Genomic DNA, 18,191 nt, shown 5'->3' with positions numbered 1-18,191 from the left:
GAGTCGCAGGTCGATAAGGTGGTCAAAAAGGCTTTTGGCACATTGGCCTTCATCAGTCAGAGTATTGAGTATAGAAGTTGGGAGGTCATGTTGCAGTTGTATAAGATGTTGGTGAGACCGCATTTAGAATATTGTGTTCAGTTCTGGGCACCATGTTAAAAGAAAGACATTGTCAAGCTTGAAAGAGTTCAGAGAAGATTTACGAGAATGTTGCCAGGACTAGAGGGTGTGAGCTATAGGGAGAGGTTGAGTAGGCTGGATCTCTATTCCATGGAGCACAGGAGGATGAGTGGTGATCTTATAAAGGTGTACAAAATCATGAGAGGAATAGATCAGGTAGATGCACAGTCTCTTACCCAGTGTAGGAGAATCTAGGACCAGGGGACATCGGTTCAAGGTGAAGGGGAAAAGATTTAATATGAATCTGAGGGGTAACTTTTTCACACAAAAGGTGGTAGGTGTATGGAACAAGCTGCCAGAGCAGATAGTTGAGACTGGGACTATCCCAACGTTTAAGAAACAGTTAGACAGGTTCATGGATAGCACAGGTTTGGAGGGATATGGACCAAACGCAGGCAGATGGGACTAGCGTAGCTGGGACATGTTGGTCAGTGTGGCAAGTTGAGCCGAAGGGCCTGTTTCCACACTGTATGACTCTATGACAAAAGAGTAAAGAATGAAATAGTTTACATTAATAATTACAGGAGATCACTCAGTTCTTTTGGGTGGGCGGTTGGAGCGGTTGGAGTAGCGGCCGGGCGGTAGGTTTAGTAACTGAGCGCGGGGCTTTGTTTGGAGAGTATGACTGCCAGGGCAGTTTTTTGTTCTGGGTGTCAGATGTGGGGAATCTGGGAGTCTGATAGTCTTCCAGACATCCACATCTGCGCCAGGTGTGACGAGATGGGGCTCCTAAGGGACCGTATTAGGAACCTGGAGCGGCAGATTGATGACCTCCGTCTGATCAGGGAGAGTGAGGAGGTTATAGATAGGAGTTACAGGGAGGTGGTCACTCCTAGACCACGGGAGGTAGACAAGTGGGTCACTGTTAGGGGGGGCAAGGAACAGAGGCAGGGACTAGGGAGTACCCTAGTGGATGTACCCCTTGGAAATAAGTACTCCTGTTTAAGTACTGTTGGGGGGGACAGCCTACCTGGGGGCAGCGACGGTGCCCGGGCCTCTGGCAAGGAGTCCGGCCCTGTTGCTCAGAAGGGTAGGGAAAGGAAGAGGAGAGCAGTAGTAATAGGGGACTCTATAGTGAGGGGGTCAGATAGGCGTTTCTGTGGACGCAGTCGGGAGACCCGGATGGTGGTTTGCCTCCCTGGTGCCGGTGTCCGGGATGTGTCTGAGCGTGTCCAGGATATCCTGAAAGGGGAGGGAGAGGAGCCAGAGGTCGTGGTACATATAGGTACCAACAATATAGGTAGGATAAGGGAAGAGGTCCTGAAAGGAGAATTCAGGGGGGCTAGGAAGAGAGTTAAAAAAAAGGACTTCCAAAGTAATAATCTCAGGCTTACTGCCTGTGCCACGCGATAGTGAGAATAGGAATGGAGTGAGGTGGAGGATAAATACGTGGCTGAGGAACTGGTGCAGGGAGCAGGGTTTCAAGTTTCTGGATCATTGGGACCTCTTCTGGGGGAAGTATGACCTGTACAAAAAGGACGGGTTGCATCTGAACCCGAGGGGAACCAAAATCCTGGCGGGGAGATTTGCTAAAATAACTGCGGAGACTTTAAACTAGTACGGTTGGGGGGAGGGACTCAAACACAGATAGCTAATAGGCAGTGTGTGAGGCAGGAGGCAGAGAAGGGAAACACTCAGACCCAATATGTAGGAAAGGGAAAAGAAATAAACTGAGAATAAGAAATGATGGGTCCCTTAAATGTGTATATTTTAATGCTAGGAGCATTGTAAGAAAGGTGGATGAGCTTAGAGCCTGGATTGACATCTGGAAGTATGATGTTGTGGCGATCAGTGAAACATGGTTGCAGGAGGGTTGCGATTGGCAATTAAATATTCCAGGATTTCATTGTTTCAGATGTGATAGAATCGGAGGGGCAAGAGGTGGGGGTGTTGCATTGCTTGTCAGGGAGGATATCACAGCAGTGCTTTGGCAGGACAGACTAGAAGGCTCGATTAAGGAGGCTGTTTGGGTGGAACTCAGAAATTAGAAAGGTTTAGCAACACTTATAGGGGTGTATTATAGACCGCCAAATAGGGAACGAGAATTGGAAGAGCAAATATGTAAGGAGATAGCAGATATTAGTAGTAAGCACAGAGTGGTGATTGTGGGTGATTTCAATTTTCCGTATATAGACTGGGAATCACATTCTGTTAAAGGGCTGGATGGTTTGGAGTTTGTAAAATGTGTGCAGGATAGTTTTTTGCAGCAATACGTAGAGGTGCCTACCAGAGAAGGGGCAGTGTTGGACCTCCTGTTAGGAAATGAGATGGGTCAGGTGACGGAGGTATGTGTTGAGGAGCACTTTGGGTCTAGTGATCATAATGCCATTAGTTTCAATATCATTATGGAGAAGGTCAAATCTGGACCAAGGGTTGAGATTTTGGATTGGAGAAAGGCTAATTTTGAGGAGATGAGAAAGGATTTAAAAGGAGTGAAATGGAAATTGTTGTTTTATGAAAAGGATATAATAGAGAAATGGAGGATATTTAAAGGTGAAATTTTGAGAGTACAGAGTCTTTATGTCCCTGTTCGGTGGAAAGGAAAGAATAATAATTTGAAAGAGCCGTGGTTTTCCAGGGAAATTGGACACTTGGTTCGGAAAAAGAGGGAGATATACAATAAATATAAGCGGCAGGGAGTAAATGAGGTTTTTGAGGAATATAAAGAATGTAAAAGGAATCTTAAAAAGGAAATTAGAAAAGCGAAAAAAAGATATGAGGCTGCTTTGGCAAGTAATGTAAAAGTAAACCCCAAGGGGTTCTACAGATATGTCAATAGCAAAAGGATAGTGAGGGATAAAATTGGTCCATTAGAGAGTCAGAGTGGACAGCTATGTGCTGAGCCGGAAGAAATGGGGGAGATATTAAACAATTTATTTTCTTCGGTATTTACCGAGGAGAAGGATATTGAATTATGTGAGGTAAGCGAAACAAGTAGAGTAGTGATGGAAATTAGGAGGATTAAAGAAGAGGAGGTACGGACACTTTTGAAGAATATAAAAGTGGATAAGTCTCCAGGTCCTGATAGGATATTCCCTAGGACATTGAGGGAAGTTAGTGCAGAAATAGCAGGGGCTATGACGGAAATATTTCAAACGTCATTAGAAACAGGGATGGTGCCGGAAGATTGGCGCATTGCGCATGTTGTGCCTTTGTTTAAAAAAGGTTCTAAAAGTAAACCTAGCAATTATAGACCTATTAGTTTGACGTCTGTGGTGGGAAAATTAATGGAAAAGATACTTAGGGACAATATATATAATTATTTGGATAATCAAGGCCTGATTTGAAACAGTCAACATGGATTTGTGCCTGGAAGGTCATGTTTGACTAATCTTCTTGAATTTTTTGAAGAGGTTACCAGGGAAATTGATAAGGGCAAGGCTGTGGATGTTGTCTATATGGACTTCAGTAAGGCATTTGACAAGGTTCCACATGGAAGGTTGATTAAGAAGGTTAAATCGTTGGGTATTAATAGTGAGGTTGCAAGATGGATTCAACAATGGCTGAATGGGAGATACCAGAGGGTAATGGTTGACAATTGTATGTCAGGTTGGAGGCCAGTGTCTAGTGGAGTGCCCCAAGGATCTGTGTTGGGTCCACTGTTGTTTGTCATTTACATTAATGATCTGGATGATGGTGTGGCAAATTGGATTAGTAAATATGCAGATGATACTAAGATAGGTGGAGTAGTTGATAGTGAGGTAGATTTTCAAAGTCTACAGAGAGACTTGGGCCTTTTGGAAGGGTGGGCTGAAAGATGGCAGATGGAGTTTAATGCTGATAAGTGTGAGGTGCTGCATTTTGGTAGGACAAATCAAAATAGGACGTACAGGGTAAATGGTAGGGAATTGAGGAATGCAGTGGAACAGAGGGATCTGGGAATAACTGTGCATTGTTCCCTGAAGGTGGAATCTCATGTGGATAGGGTGGTGAAGAAGGCGTTTGGTATGCTTGCCTTTATAAATCAGAGCATCGAGTATAGAAGTTGGGATGTAATGTTGAAATTGTACAGGGCATTGGTGAGGCCGAATCTGGAGTATGGTGTGCAGTTCTGGTCGCCAAATTATAGGAAGGATGTCGACAAAATGGAGAGGGTACAGAGGAGATTTACTAGAATGTTGCCTGGGTTTCAGCACTTAGGCTACAGAGAGAGGTTGAACAGGTTGGGTCTTTATTCTTTGGAGCGTAGAAGGTTGAGGGGGGACTTGATAGAGGTTTTTTAAATTTTGAGAGGGACGGACAGAGTTGACGTGGGTAGGCTTTTCCCTTTGAGAGTGGGGAAGATTCCAACAAGGGGACATAGCTTCAGAATTGAGGGACAAAGGTTTAGGGGTAACATGAGGGGGAACTTCTTTACTCAGAGGGTTGTGGCTGTATGGAATGGGTTTCCGGTGGAAGTGGTGGAGGCTGGCTCGATTTTATTATTTAAGAGTAAATTGGATAGGTATATGGATAGGAGGGGATTGGAGGGTTATGGTCTGAGTGCAGGTAGATGAGACTAGGTCAGGGAGAATGGTCGGCGTGGACTGGTAGGGCCGGACAGGCCTGTTTCCATGCTGTAGTTGTTATATGTTATATGTTATATGTTACTTGGATTCCACCACCAATCCAAATCTTGAGAACAGAAAAAGTATATTTATCGTCTTCCCTAAAGGATTTAAATACACTGATATTTTTGTGGGCTAACAACAGATAATTATAACCAGGTAATAAATATCAGTTGGATCCATGCAGAAGCCAGTAAAGAACAATGTGGAGGATGATTTGCCAACATGGTTATCATGAAGGGTTTGATGCATTATACAACTAAATACAATAAATTATAATTAAGAATTAATATCATAATTTGTGAATCAAACTCACCATAGCCTTTGCCTGCAGATGGGCCTGTGGAATGTTGAGCATCTGTGGGGGTGGATAGTGTGGTATTACACCAGGCATTCCAAACTGATTCAGTCTCATTCCTTAAAGCAGTGGAAAAATATTGAAACGTAGAAATCTCAGAGACCAGGTCAATATATGAAGAACAACTTTTGGAATATCTTTTTTCTTTGTTATCAATATTCTTAGTGAAAGTGCACTCCCTGAATGTGGCTGCTGAAGGCAATTCAATCAAAGCACTTAAAAAAGGGCTGCCCAGAAATGTGATTGATTTCAGTAGCACATAGTGAAAAATGGATTTCCACCCCGATATTTCAGTCATTCCAAAAATGTAGAATTTTTGCAAACATAGCCCAATGCAAAAATCCTAAAGCAGTTTATTTATCCCAAACAGCCCCACTGTTTAACTGATAATAAACCTATGCCTGTTTGAACGAGATCCACGTGACTATTCAGTGATTCTTGAAAGATCACAACTAATGCCCCCACAATCTCCAAGCCTCCTCTTTCAGAACTCTGGGGTGAGTCAATGTGACTTATCCACCTTCAGATCTTTCAGCTTCCCAAGTACCTTCTCCTTCACAATAGCCACTCCAATAACTTCCACCCACTGACTCGCTTGAATTTCTGGCACATTGCTGGTGTCTTCCACTGTGAAGACCGATGCAAAAATCATATTTAATTCCTCTGCTATTTCTTTATTTCCCATTAACACTTCTCCTGCATCATTTTCCAGCTTTCCAACTTCCACTCTTGCCTCTTTCTTACTTTTTATATAGCTGAAGAAACTTTTGTTATCCTCATTTTTGTTATTGGATAGCTTACTTTCGCAATTCATCTTTTTTCTCCATATTGCATTTTTAGTTATCTTCTGTTGTTTTTAAAAGGCTTCCCAATCGACCAGGTTCCCGCTAATCTTTGCAATGTTATATGCCTTCTCTTTTAGTTTGATGCTGTCTTTGACTTCCTTTATTAGCCACGGTCGCCTCATTCTCCTGTTAGAATCTTCCTTCCTCTTCGGAATGAAAAGATCCTGCATCTTCCAAATTGTTCCCAGAAATTCCTGCCACTGCTGCTCCACCATCATTCCTGCTAGGGTCCCGTTCCAATCAATCCTGCATATTAAAATCCCCCTATGACCACTGTAACATGGCCTTTCTTACATGCCTTTATAGCTCCTGATGTGACTTGCAACCTACTTCCTGGCTACTGTTTGGAGGCCAGTAAATAACTCCCATCAGGGTATTTTTATCCATGCAGTTTCTCAACTCTACCCACAAACATTCTACATCTTCTGATCCAATGTCACCCCTTGCTAAGGACTACCTTCCATTCCTTACCGGAACAGCTACCCCACCCTCTGCCCACCTGTCTATCTGGTGTCAAAATATAAAATTGCAGTCTACCCTCGTTCTTAGTGACCTCTTTATAATGAATATCAGTTATAGTGTGGGAACGTCCACACAGTAATCAGACATCACTGTCTCTGTAAGAACAAAGGCCGCTAGTTAAACTGCGGTAAGCCTTGATAACTGACAAGCAACTGCTTCAATCAACACTTGTGCAATGATAATCTATTAAATAATGTAATAAAGTCTTTCGTACGTTTAGTTTGCAGTAAAAAAAAACATTTTTAGCTATTAACAAGAACTTTGTATTTGAAAACAACTCATTTCACGGAGCGAATCCCGTACTCGGTTATAGTGGACAATCGGCAATACCAGACACCAGTCCAACCCCTATAGTCCGTTATAGCCAGGGTTATCTGTACCGTACAATTTTAAAAGGTTATGTTTAGGTTCTACGTTTATAACGTCTACCTCAAAGTGATTACTCAATCTGAACAAAGATCCTCCTTGAGAGTTGCAGCAAGATTTGAGGCACAGGGATTGCAGATGCTGCAATCAGGAATAGAAACCAAACTGGTGAAAGAATCCAGTGGTCAAACAGCATCTGTGAAGGCAAGGGAAGAGTCTGTGCTTGGGGTTGAGACCCTGCCATCAGCACTGTGAGTATAGAAGGAAGTGAGAGCCTGGTAAGTGATAGGTGGAAGAGATGTGAGAGAGAAGCTGCTTAATGATATGTGGAACTCAGAAGAGCAAGAGATGATGGGCGATGAAACCAGGTGGGGGAAGCTCATGTCTAGGTAATAAGGACAAGGGAGGGATGGGGGGGATAGATGGAAATAATAAACTAAAAGAGTGAGATCCTGAGTGGACTGAAAGATGTGGGAAAGGAACACAGGGAGTCTGGGTTATCAGGCATGTGAGTGAGGTCAAAAAAGAGGAAAAGAGCCGAGTGCTTGCACGAGGCGTACAGCGGGGGTCAACAAAATGGGATTTTTTCACACAAAATTACCCGTTTCAAGCCTCTTTTAGTGCATTTCAAAGTAAAAACAGACATTACAAAATAATGTGAATATGTCACTGTACACTAATAACATTTTGAAGTAAATTCGCACATTAATTGATAATCAGCCCAAAAAGGTGATAATTGGCTTTTCTGCTGTGTTTTATATTTCAACCCCGTCTTAATTAATTTAGTTATATAATCTTGCACTTAAATTTAATATTTACTCATTGCAGTTCCACTACTGATTTTCTGGCACTCTTGGTCCCAGAGCTTTGCTGGTTTATCCAGCCAGCCAAGGAAGTCGGCTTTGGGGATAGATGTGCCGGCTCCAGCTGGGCTGGAGTTCCAGAGCCCCGGCCGCAGGTTGCAAATTCAACCCACCGGTCGGCCGTAGAAGTCCCGAAGAGGTCTACATTGGCTGCCTTGCCCAGGGCAGGGGGATTTCTCGGAGAACCCCTAGCGACCTAATTGACAAATTGGCCATGGAAGTCCCGATGAGGTAGAGATTGGCAGAACCCCTAACGACCTCTAGCGGAGCCCTAGTTGTCATTACAAGTTTATACTATCACAAAATGCTGGAGTAACTCAGCGGGTCAGGCAGCATCTCTGGAGAGAAGGAACGGGTGACGTTTCGGGTCGAGACCCTTCTTCATTACATGTCTATACGTCGTTTCTTTTCTTTTTTTTCCGAACCGATTTCTCCGTTGGTAAACGCGATTTTGGCACATCGAAAAACGCGGAAATCATGCAAAAAGCGCGGGAAATGGATTTTAGAAAGGCGGAAATCTGCGGAAAATTCACATGCCAGGTTATTCAGTTTCAAAGCAAGTTAGGTTTAAGGATACAGCGTGGAAACGGGCCCTGTGGCCCATCAAGGCCATGCCAACTAGTGATTACCCGCACACTACTTCTATCCTACACACTAGGGATAACTGACATAAGCAAATTAACTTACACACCTGCATGTCTTTGGGCTGTGGGAAGAAACTGGAGCACCCAGAGAAAACAAAACCTACGGTCACAGGGAGAACATGCAACATTTTTTTTAATCTGAACTCTACACTACAGCAAACCAATGCCAGTCATTTCACTGAGTGATGGGTAACGGGAGTCCACCAGTGTTAGGAGAAAGGTGGCAAATTTGAATTCACAGAAAAAGAAGACAGGCTTACCAAATGCATACTGAAATATTAGACACAATTGATGTTACAGATAAATAGATATTCATAGTAAAAAACATAGAATCAAATATGACACCAAGGTTGTAAATAGTTTGCTGAAAACAGTTGCATACTCATTTGGCAATTGGAACTTTACAATTAGGCATTGATTGGCAAAATTAAGAATAATTAAGATGCAAATCCATTTGATCATTAGTCAAACTACCAATATCTACCAATCCTGCTTTTTTTACTAAAAGCTATGAAAGCACAACGAATATGAACATTTCCAGCAAAGGAAGCTATTCCTGAATAACGTTTAAATGAAAAGCGCAAACAGGTCAGTTTAGCTATGAAATGAAAAGAAAGTGATCAGAATCAAACAAAGAAAGAAGTTTGTATTATTTTTCAAATGGTTCAGCACTCCACGAGAACACCCAAGCAGCAAGAGATGATTTTCAAAATTTAAATGCCCAAAATATTGTTAGTTTAATTTAGGATGGGCCAAATAAAATTTAATGTGAAAGAAAATAAAATCTGAAAGAAATTTGCACAAGTGGGATCACTCTAGATTTTCACTGTATTAAAATAGTGAAGGTACAGATAGCTCAGATGACATTGGGAAGTTAGTGGGCTTTTCAACAAGATAGTGAATAAATCAGAAAAGTTTTGCGCAGTTTGAGTGTCACACTGCACTGTATGCTGATATGTTGCAGAAGTTTGCATGATCCCTAATATGCTTGAAATATACCATTATGGATCATGGTGGACACAGCAGATAAATCCTCTCCCCCCTTCCCAGTTCTCCGGCCAGTCTTACTGAATCCGACTACATTCTATCTTGGTCCCGCCCCCTCCCCTGACATCAGTCTGAAGAAGGGTCTCGACCCATTCCTTCTCTCCAGAGATGCCCCCTGAGTTACTCCAGTTACTTTGAGTTACTTTTGTGTAGACCTTCAATGTAAAACAGCATCTGCAGTTCTTTCCTACACAGATAAGTGTAAAAGCTGGTTAAGCAGCTACAATTGCATTCACAATTATCTTTGATAATGCAACACAAAATAAATGCAGTTGGGCAGCACGGTGGCGCAGTGGTAGAGTTGCTGCCTTACAGCAAATGCTGCGCCGGAGACTCAGGTTCGATCCTGACTACGGGTGCTGTCTGTACGGAGTTTGTACGTTCTCCCCGTGACCTGCGTGGGTTTTCTCCGAGATCTTCGGTTTCCTCCCACACTCCAAAGAAGTACAGGTTTGTAGGTTAATTGGCTGGGCAAATGTAAAAATTGTCCCTAGTGGGTGTAGAATATGCGGGGAACGCTGGGCTGCGTGGACTCGGTGGGCCGAAGGGCATGTTTCTGCGCTGTATCTCTAAATCTAAAAAAAAATCTAAATCTAAATGTATAACTCTCAATGATTACGTTGTGAACTGTTGCATGTAACAGAATTAAACATCATTTCACACTGCATCTCATACATACCTGGGAAAGGTGTTGGGCCATGTTGAAATAATGAAGGCTTGCTTGCAATGGAATAATATTCGACCGCCCTCTTGAATTGTTCAATTTTATCTTCTGTCCTGGACTGAAAACAAACCAACCAAGTCAACAAAACCCACACATATCCCACACATGTTTTTGTGTAAATAAGCCCTAATGTAAGCATCTAAAATTAAAATAAATCCCTAAAAATACACAATGAGCTAAAGCCAGTCACTTGGTGAGTAAACTTAAATAAACTTAAGCTTCCATATGATACAAAGTAAAAATAGCCGATTGATGCACAGAGCAGCTTTAGTGGCAGACAACATGCTAATATCACTTTCCATTGATAGATCTCTACCTCAAACGACAATTTTAACTTCCTACCATCATGCCCTTCCATTCCACATCAGCATATAAATCCCACATTATTTCCTAACTAATTATTAAAAATCATTATTTAAGCTAAAAGGCTACAAAGTACCCGATGAAAGTGTAATGTGGTGTTCATGAGCTTGTACAGGTTGAGCTGTGATTTCCCGGCACGCTCGCTTCCACAGCCTTTCTGGATTATCCATTTTTCCAGACCAAGAGGTGATGTGATAATGAAACAACAACATACCCCTGGCCAGCCAGCCAGCCCCCCCCGAATGTGAATGTAATGACCTGCTCCCACCATCTCCCCGGATGTTTAGAGCCCCGGTTTCTGACCCCACTCCCGATTCACAAGGTGCACCAGTGAGCCCTTCTTCACCCGTGGCATGGTCCGGGGGTTGCTACACCTCACGCTGTAGCCCCTGGGGCCAGCACAACAACAGCGCCACTTCCCTGACCCCTCCTCCCCCCGCTGCCGCCTCGTCCTCCTTCTCCCCGGAGTCACTGACATACTCCACGTGGAGGAGGAGAGAGGGGAGGGAGCCCCACAGTGACGGAGCGCATTCTGTCGTTGGCAGCGGCCTGAAGAAAGCACGATCCCCAGGGGTGACAATGTGAGCCGCAACAACAGCCGTGTGAGCTGGTGAAGAGGGGCTCGCTGGTGCCAACCAGCGGCATCGGGGTCTAGTTTCAAAGTTAAAAGGCCCAAAGTGCTGGAGTGACTCAGCCAACTGAATCGGTCTGAGGAAGGGACCGATGTCACCTCTCCATGTTCTCCAGAGATCCCGACCGGATGAATGACTCCAGCACTTTGTGTCCTATCCGTTGGTGAAGGGCTCGTGGTGCACCTTGTGTGTCAGAGCCCGGGGCACCGCGGAGACGGTGTGAGCCTGGGGTGGGTCAGCAGATCCATCCGCTGTATCCCACATCAACACCTCGGGCAGCTTACACCCAAGTGGTATGAACATTGACTTCTCCAACCAAGTAATCTTTGCCTTCCCTCACACCCATCCCTTCCCAGTTCTCTGAGTAGTCTGACTGTCCTCGTTTACATTTTATCTGTTTGCTTTGTTGTTACCTTCTCCAAGCTAACAATGATCTATTCTACATTTTCCTTGATCTCCAATCCCTTAGTCTCTTTTTCACATTTCCTTCTCTCTATCTCCCTCTCCTCTGATTCAGTCAGAAGGGTCTCGACCCGAAACATCCAGAGATGCTGCCTGTCCCGCTGAGTTACTCCAGCATATTGTGTCTATCTTCGGTTTACACCAGCATCTGCAGTTCCTTCCTACAACAGCTGTTATAAGAGTGTCGTTGAAATGAGTGTTTACTGTATTGTCTTTGCAAAACAGTTAGGAGAAGATTGAGAGCATAGTTGATTCTGTCAATATGGAGGGACACAACCAGAACGAGCGCTCACCACTCACAACGCCACCTGTGGCCGCTCTGGGAATTTCAACAGACCTCGCGTAATCCTTTCTGGATTACAGGGGTTTGCCGGAATATTGGTATTCAATCTGTATTGAGCTTCACTGCAGCAATGGAGAAGGTCTAAAGCAGGTATTTATTCACAAAATGCTGGAGTAACTCAGCAGGTCAGGCAGCATCTCAGGAGAGAAGGAATGGGTGACGTTTCGGGTCGAGACCCTTCTTCAGACTGATGTCAGGGGGGCGGGACAAAGGAAGGGTATAGGTGGAGACAGGAAGATAGAGGGTGAACTGGAAAGGGGGAGGGGAAGAGAGGGACAGAGGAACTATCTAAAGTTGGAGAAGTCGATGTTCATACCGCTGGGCTGCAAGCTGAGGTGTTGTTCCTCCTCTAAAGCAGGTAAGTCGGAATAGGTAGGGGAATAATTGAAATAGCAATTAACTGGAAGCTCAAAGTTGCACCTGCAAAAAGAATGGAAGTGATTTGCAAAGTGCTTGTCTCATCGTGTTTCCTCTGCGTGTTTTCTATTGTGTTTTCTCTTCTGGAAGTATAGAACACTTGTCCTACCCACATTTTCACTGCCTCGTACTCCACCTTCTAGGTATTTATCGATTATGTCAGCAATTTTCAGAGCATGTCTTACATTCTATGTTTTAACATCCTTCAACCTTCCAAACATATCCTTTTCTTCGCTCAAGAGAAGTTAGCAATTGGGCTCAGCAAATACTTGGTCAGGGAAGTTAAGAGGTTCCAACACAATAATATGACACAATAATCTTCACTGGCAAAATGCATATTAGGCCAAATAGCCTGCAAATTTGCTAATAAAACGCTTAAGATAGGCACCAATGCACGATCATGTACGGGCATTGTATCCTAACAGCTTTTTATATCAATGGCTGGAAGAAAAGGGAAATACAAAACAATAATCATTCTTTAACATGCAATATAAATGTAATGATTTTCTTTATTTGCTACATACCCGAGAACGTTTAAAAACATCTTTTGCAACTGTATCCAAATCACCAATATCCTGAATGTTGCGGACATATTCGGCGACTGCTTTGATCACTACATCACAAGGTGGTAGAACTAGTTGGTGTGCACGCACCTGAAAATGCAGACACCAAGAGATGAATATTTAAAACATCTTCACTTGTCCGATTCACTGTTTTAGAAATTTGTGATCTATGATCTACTTTTCTGACAATGTTTGACGTTTAATGTAACTTGATGAAGATTTGGAAAAACCTTCCCTGCAACCTTTGTTACAGGATGCTTTAATTCTTCCTGACTGAGCAGATAACCTCTTGATATTACTTCAGAGTGCAAGAGTATCAATTCTATGAAGATGGCTCTGAACTGGAAATTGTATTGTTTCTAATAATCATTATAAATCTAACCTTTTAAAAGTGTCTGCGTAGAAGCAATGAATATTCACTGGAATTTAGAAGGATGAGAGAGGATCTTATAGAAACATATGGGCTTAGATGAAGGAAAAATGTTCCCAGTGTTGGGGGAGTCCAGAACCAGGGGTCACAGTTTAAGAATAAGGGATAGGCTATTTAGAACTGAGATGAGGAAAAAGAGTTGTGAATCTGTGGAATTCTCTGCCACAGAAGGCAGTGGAGGCCAATTCACCGTATGTTTTCAAGAGAGAGTTAGATATAGCTCTTAGGGCTAACGGAATCAAGGGATATGGGGAGAAAGCAGGAACAGGGCACTGATTCTGGATGATCAGCCCTGATCATATTGAATGGCGGTGCTGGCACGAAGGGCCGCATGGCCTACTCCTGCACCTATTTTCTATGAATGCAAATTAAGTTGCACAAATTGACGTTCCACTGCCCACCCATCACCTAAAATCTTAAATCACCAGGAAATATTTGCCAGGGATTAATTAAAATTTATAACAAATAAAGAGCACATTATATAAATCCTTCAAAACATTGTAAAACAAATTAAAAGCAAGTTTTCAATACTATTAATAATAATGAAGGCGTTTAAAGATTAAGTTACATATTGAAACAGGCAGGAAACCACACAAAAATTCAATGGTGGTGTTTAATCTAAGATTTATAAGTATTATGGTGCAATAAAGTTCCACTTCAATCAAGGGTTTCAGATAAAAGTTCTTGGAATGATTTACTTATTTTTGAAAAGAAACTAATAGTCCAGTCTTTTAGCATTTTATTTGTCGCTGTGGAGAAGTTGATGGGGAAATGGAGGACAGTGAGATCAGATACAAACATACAAGGGGAGTTTGAGATCAAAAGGGAGATGGCATTGTGGCCCTTGAGGGACATTAAGGTTGATAAATCCGCTTGGCTTATGATATCTGTCTCAACTTATTCAAAGAAGCAAGTCAGGACATTGCATGGGCCTTGACAAAGATCTCTGCAAATTCTCTTACCACAGTGAGGTCCCAGAAGACTGGAGTAGCCAATGCTGTTCCTTTCTTTAAGAGAACCAGAGAGAATCCAAGGAATTATAGGTCGTTGAGCCTCACGTCAGTGGTAGGAGAGCTATTGGAGAGGATTCTTTGCGTAGAATTTTGTTCAGTTTGGAAGGAAATTGGGGCAATCAGCATGGTTAAGTATGTAGCAGGTAATCACTTGCTAACTTGAGGTGATTGATGAGGGTAGGGCAGCGGGAGAGGGGGGGAGGGGGAGGGGGAGGGGGGGAGGGGAGGGGGGGGAGGGGAGGGGGGGAGGGGGGGAGAGCGGGGGGGGAGAGGGGGGGGGGAGAGGGGGGGGAGAGAGGGAGGGAGGGAGAGAGGGAGGGAGGGAGAGAGGGAGGGAGGGAGAGAGGGAGGGAGGGAGAGAGGGAGGGAGAGAGGGAGGGAGAGAGAGGGAGAGGTTGTGTGGTGGTGAAGTATTGGGCATTGACTCAAAGGGCTTTGGTTTGGAGGCTGAGCAGAGGGTGACAGGAAGTAATGGCATGGCCTGCTGTTTCTTCTGTGTGATTGTCCTTCTTTATTCCTCTTGGTTTAAGTGCAGCAGAGATGGCAGGTAGAATGGTGCAATATTCTTCCTGCAGGATGTGGGCTCTGAAAACTACACCGTGAGAATGGTGTCCAGCTGCAGTGTCTCACAGACCATGTCAGGGAACCGGAGCTGTGGCTGGGTGACTTTGGGATCACCTGGAAGAATGAGAGCTTCAGAGATAGGATTGCGCGCCTTGCTGTAACTCCGAAGTAGAAGAGAGTAGTTGGGTGACGACAAGGAAAGGGAGTAGGCAGAGAGTGTAGGTGCTTCCAGTAGGCATTCCCGACAAAACTGGTGTACCCTTGTGGATGCTGTTGAGGGGATTGGTCCATCAGGGATGAGCAGCAGTTGCCGTCAGGTCTGTGGCACTGAAACTGGCTTTAAGACACAGTGAGGATGGATAATGTCTGGCAGAGTCATAATGGTAGGAGACTCATTAGTTAGGGGGACAGACAGCAGTTTCTGTGGCAGCAGTCAAATTTCCAGGATGGTGTGCTGCCTCATTGGTGCTACGCCCAAGGATCTCTCCGAACGGATGCATGGCATACTCAAGAGGGGGGGAAGCAGCCAGAAGTCGTTGGGCATGTTGGCATTAATGACATGGGCGCAAGAAGGGCGAAGATGCCCAACAAATCTGGTGGAATTCTGAAGAAATAAATAGCAGGAGAGTCAGTGGACGCTGTTTACCTCAATTTTCAGAAGGCCTTTGATAAGGTGCTGCATGTGAGGCTGCTAAACAAGATGGGAGCTCATGGTACTAGAGGTACTAGCATGAATCGAAGATTGGTTAAGTGGCAGAGACAAAAAGTGGGAATAAAGGGGCCTTCGCTGGTTGACTAGTAGTGTTCCGCAGGGGTGTGTTCGACCTGCTACTTTTCACGTTGTATATTAATACATGATGGCATTGATGGCTTTGTGGCCTACCTTGTAGATGATCTGAAGACGGGTGAAAGGGCAGGTAGTGTACGTAAAGCAGAGAATCCGCAGAAAGACTTGGACAGGTTCAGAGAATGGGCAAAGTGGCAGATGGAGTACAGCGTAGCAAAGTGTGCAGCCATGCACTTTGGTAGTTGGAACAAAGACGTAGACTTTATTGACTTGGGAGAATGTCACGGCAGTCACGGTCTGAGATAACATTCTTGTCATTCTTGTGAGGCTTTGTGTGTGGAGCTGAGAAATAAAAACGGGGATGATCACCTTGTTGGGAGTACACTATAGGCCCCAAAAAGACAATGGGAATCAGAAGAATAAATATGCTGAGAGATTGGAGGCAGCTGCAAGACAAGTAGGTTTGGCCAAGTCAGGATTTGAACTTTCTTAATGTAGACTGGAACTGCCATAGACTAAAGGACTTCGACGGGATGGATTTGGCAAAAACGCTTCCTCTGGCAATATGAGAGACAGACGAGAACATTTGCAAGTGACTGAAAGATCCATCGGCAAGCCAATGGGACCAGTGACCACAGATCTTTTAGCTTTAAAATAGTTCTGGATAAAGACAGGGCAGGCCCACAAGTTAAAATTCTGAATGGGGCAAGAGCAACTTTGATGGTTTAGACAGGAACTTGCTAAAGTTCATTGGTGTAGCTTGTTTGCCAGTAAAGGAACATCTGGAAAGTGGGAAGCCATTAAAAGTGTGATGACACCAGTTCAGAGCCTGCATGTTCCTGTTCGAGTGAACGGCAAGGCAAGTGGGAGCAAGGAAGCCTGCATGACAAAATTAATTGTGGCTCTGGTCAGGAAAAAGGAGACATGGAACAGGTATTGGCAGCTGGGATCAAGTATATCCCTCAAGGAGTATTGGGAACTGATAAGCATACATAGGATGGAAATCAAGAGGGCAAAAAGGGGGCAGGAGATAGCTCTGGCAGACAATATCAAGGAAATTGCACGCAGACTTTGGGTACATTAAGGAAAAGAGGGCAACATGAAAAAGAATAGGGCCCTTCAGAAACCAAAGGGGTCATGTCTGCGTGCAGTCACAGGGGATGGGCAATGTCCTCTGAGTAATTCTCCTGTTTTTACCATGGAGAGATGTGAAGTCCAGAGAACTTGGGCACTTTGAGGACAGTAGGTATTACGAACGAGGAAGTGCTGGACATGGTAAGGCATATGAAGGTAGGAAAAATCTCTTTGGCCTGATCAGATATATCAAAGGACACTGTGGGAAGCTAGAGAAGAAATTCCAGCAGCCCTGGCTGAGATATATGTATCATCATTACGCATGGGGGAGGTGCCGGTAGACTGGAGGATGGCTAATGTGGTGCCTCTACTTAAGAAGGGCTTCAAGCAAAAGCCTGGTAACTAGACCAGTGAGCCTAAAATCTATGGTAGGCAAGTTACTGGACAGGATTGTAAGGAATGAGTTATATGCATTTGGTTACACAGTGCTGATTAGGGATAGTCAGTCTGGTTGTGTACGTGGGAAACAGTGTTTTACGAATCTGGGTAGACATGGTGGCCAAGAAGCTTTTAGTACCATGGGGTCTCATCTTCTTTAGCAGCCTCAAGTGCGGCACCTTATTAAAGGTCTTCTGAACATCCAGGTAAACCACATCCACTGACTCTCCTTTGTCTATCCTGCTATTTACCTCCTCAAAGAATTCAAACAGGTTCACCAGGCAAGAACGCCCTTTCACAAAACCATGCTGACTTTGGCCTTTTTGAATGTGTGCTTCGAAGTACTCAAAAACCTCGCCCTTTATAATGGACTCTTACCAACCACTGAAGTCAGGCTAACCAGCCTATAGTTTCCACTCTTCTGCCTCGCTCCCTGCTTGTACAGCACGGTAATATGTGCAATTTTCCAATCGCCTGGAACCACTCCTGACTCTGGTGATTCTTGAAACATCACAACTAATGCCTCCACAATCTCTAAGGCCACCTCTTTCAGAACCCTGAGTGCAGGTGACCTATCCACCTTTCAGCTTCCCAAGCACCTTCTCTTTAGTGATAGCCACTCCCCTAACTTCCACCCCCTGACTCTCTTGAATCAGCATTCTGACTGGTATCTTCCACTGTGAAGACTGATACTAAAAAACATATTCAATTAATCTGCCATTTCTTTACTCCCCATTATCACTTCTCCTGCATAATTTTCCATCGGTCCAACGTCCACTCTTGCCTCTTTCGTACTCTTTAATTATCTAAAGAAAATTTATACTTTTGCTAGCTTACTTTTGTATTTCATCTTTTCTCCCCGTATTGCCTTTTTAGTTACCCTCTGTTGTTTTTTTTTTAAAGCTTCCCAATCTTCCAGCTTCCCACTAATCTTTGCAGTGTTATATGCTTTCTCTTTTAGATTTATGCTGTCCTTGACTTCCCTTGTCCACTAAGCTCAACTCATTCT

General features: G+C 43.9%; 1 protein-coding gene across 1 annotated transcript in view; it reads right to left on the bottom strand.

Annotated features, from left to right (window-relative positions):
• LOC144601679 (constitutive coactivator of PPAR-gamma-like protein 1 homolog) overlaps positions 1 to 18,191 on the bottom strand; it is a 162,133-nt gene that overhangs the window by 92,642 nt on the left and 51,300 nt on the right. The window contains exons 4-6 of the mRNA XM_078413918.1: positions 12,838 to 12,966; positions 10,052 to 10,154; positions 5,044 to 5,144 (exon numbers count right to left, since the gene is read on the bottom strand). Of these exons, the coding sequence (XP_078270044.1) occupies positions 5,044 to 5,144; positions 10,052 to 10,154; positions 12,838 to 12,966 (333 nt within the window). The remainder of the gene's footprint in view (positions 1 to 5,043; positions 5,145 to 10,051; positions 10,155 to 12,837; positions 12,967 to 18,191) is intronic.

This window comes from Rhinoraja longicauda, chromosome 17, assembly GCF_053455715.1.
Source record: "Rhinoraja longicauda isolate Sanriku21f chromosome 17, sRhiLon1.1, whole genome shotgun sequence".
Taxonomy (NCBI): domain Eukaryota; kingdom Metazoa; phylum Chordata; class Chondrichthyes; order Rajiformes; family Arhynchobatidae; genus Rhinoraja; species Rhinoraja longicauda.
The sequence above is the reverse complement of the archived record's forward strand: the minus strand, read 5'-3'. Positions and strand labels throughout refer to the sequence as shown.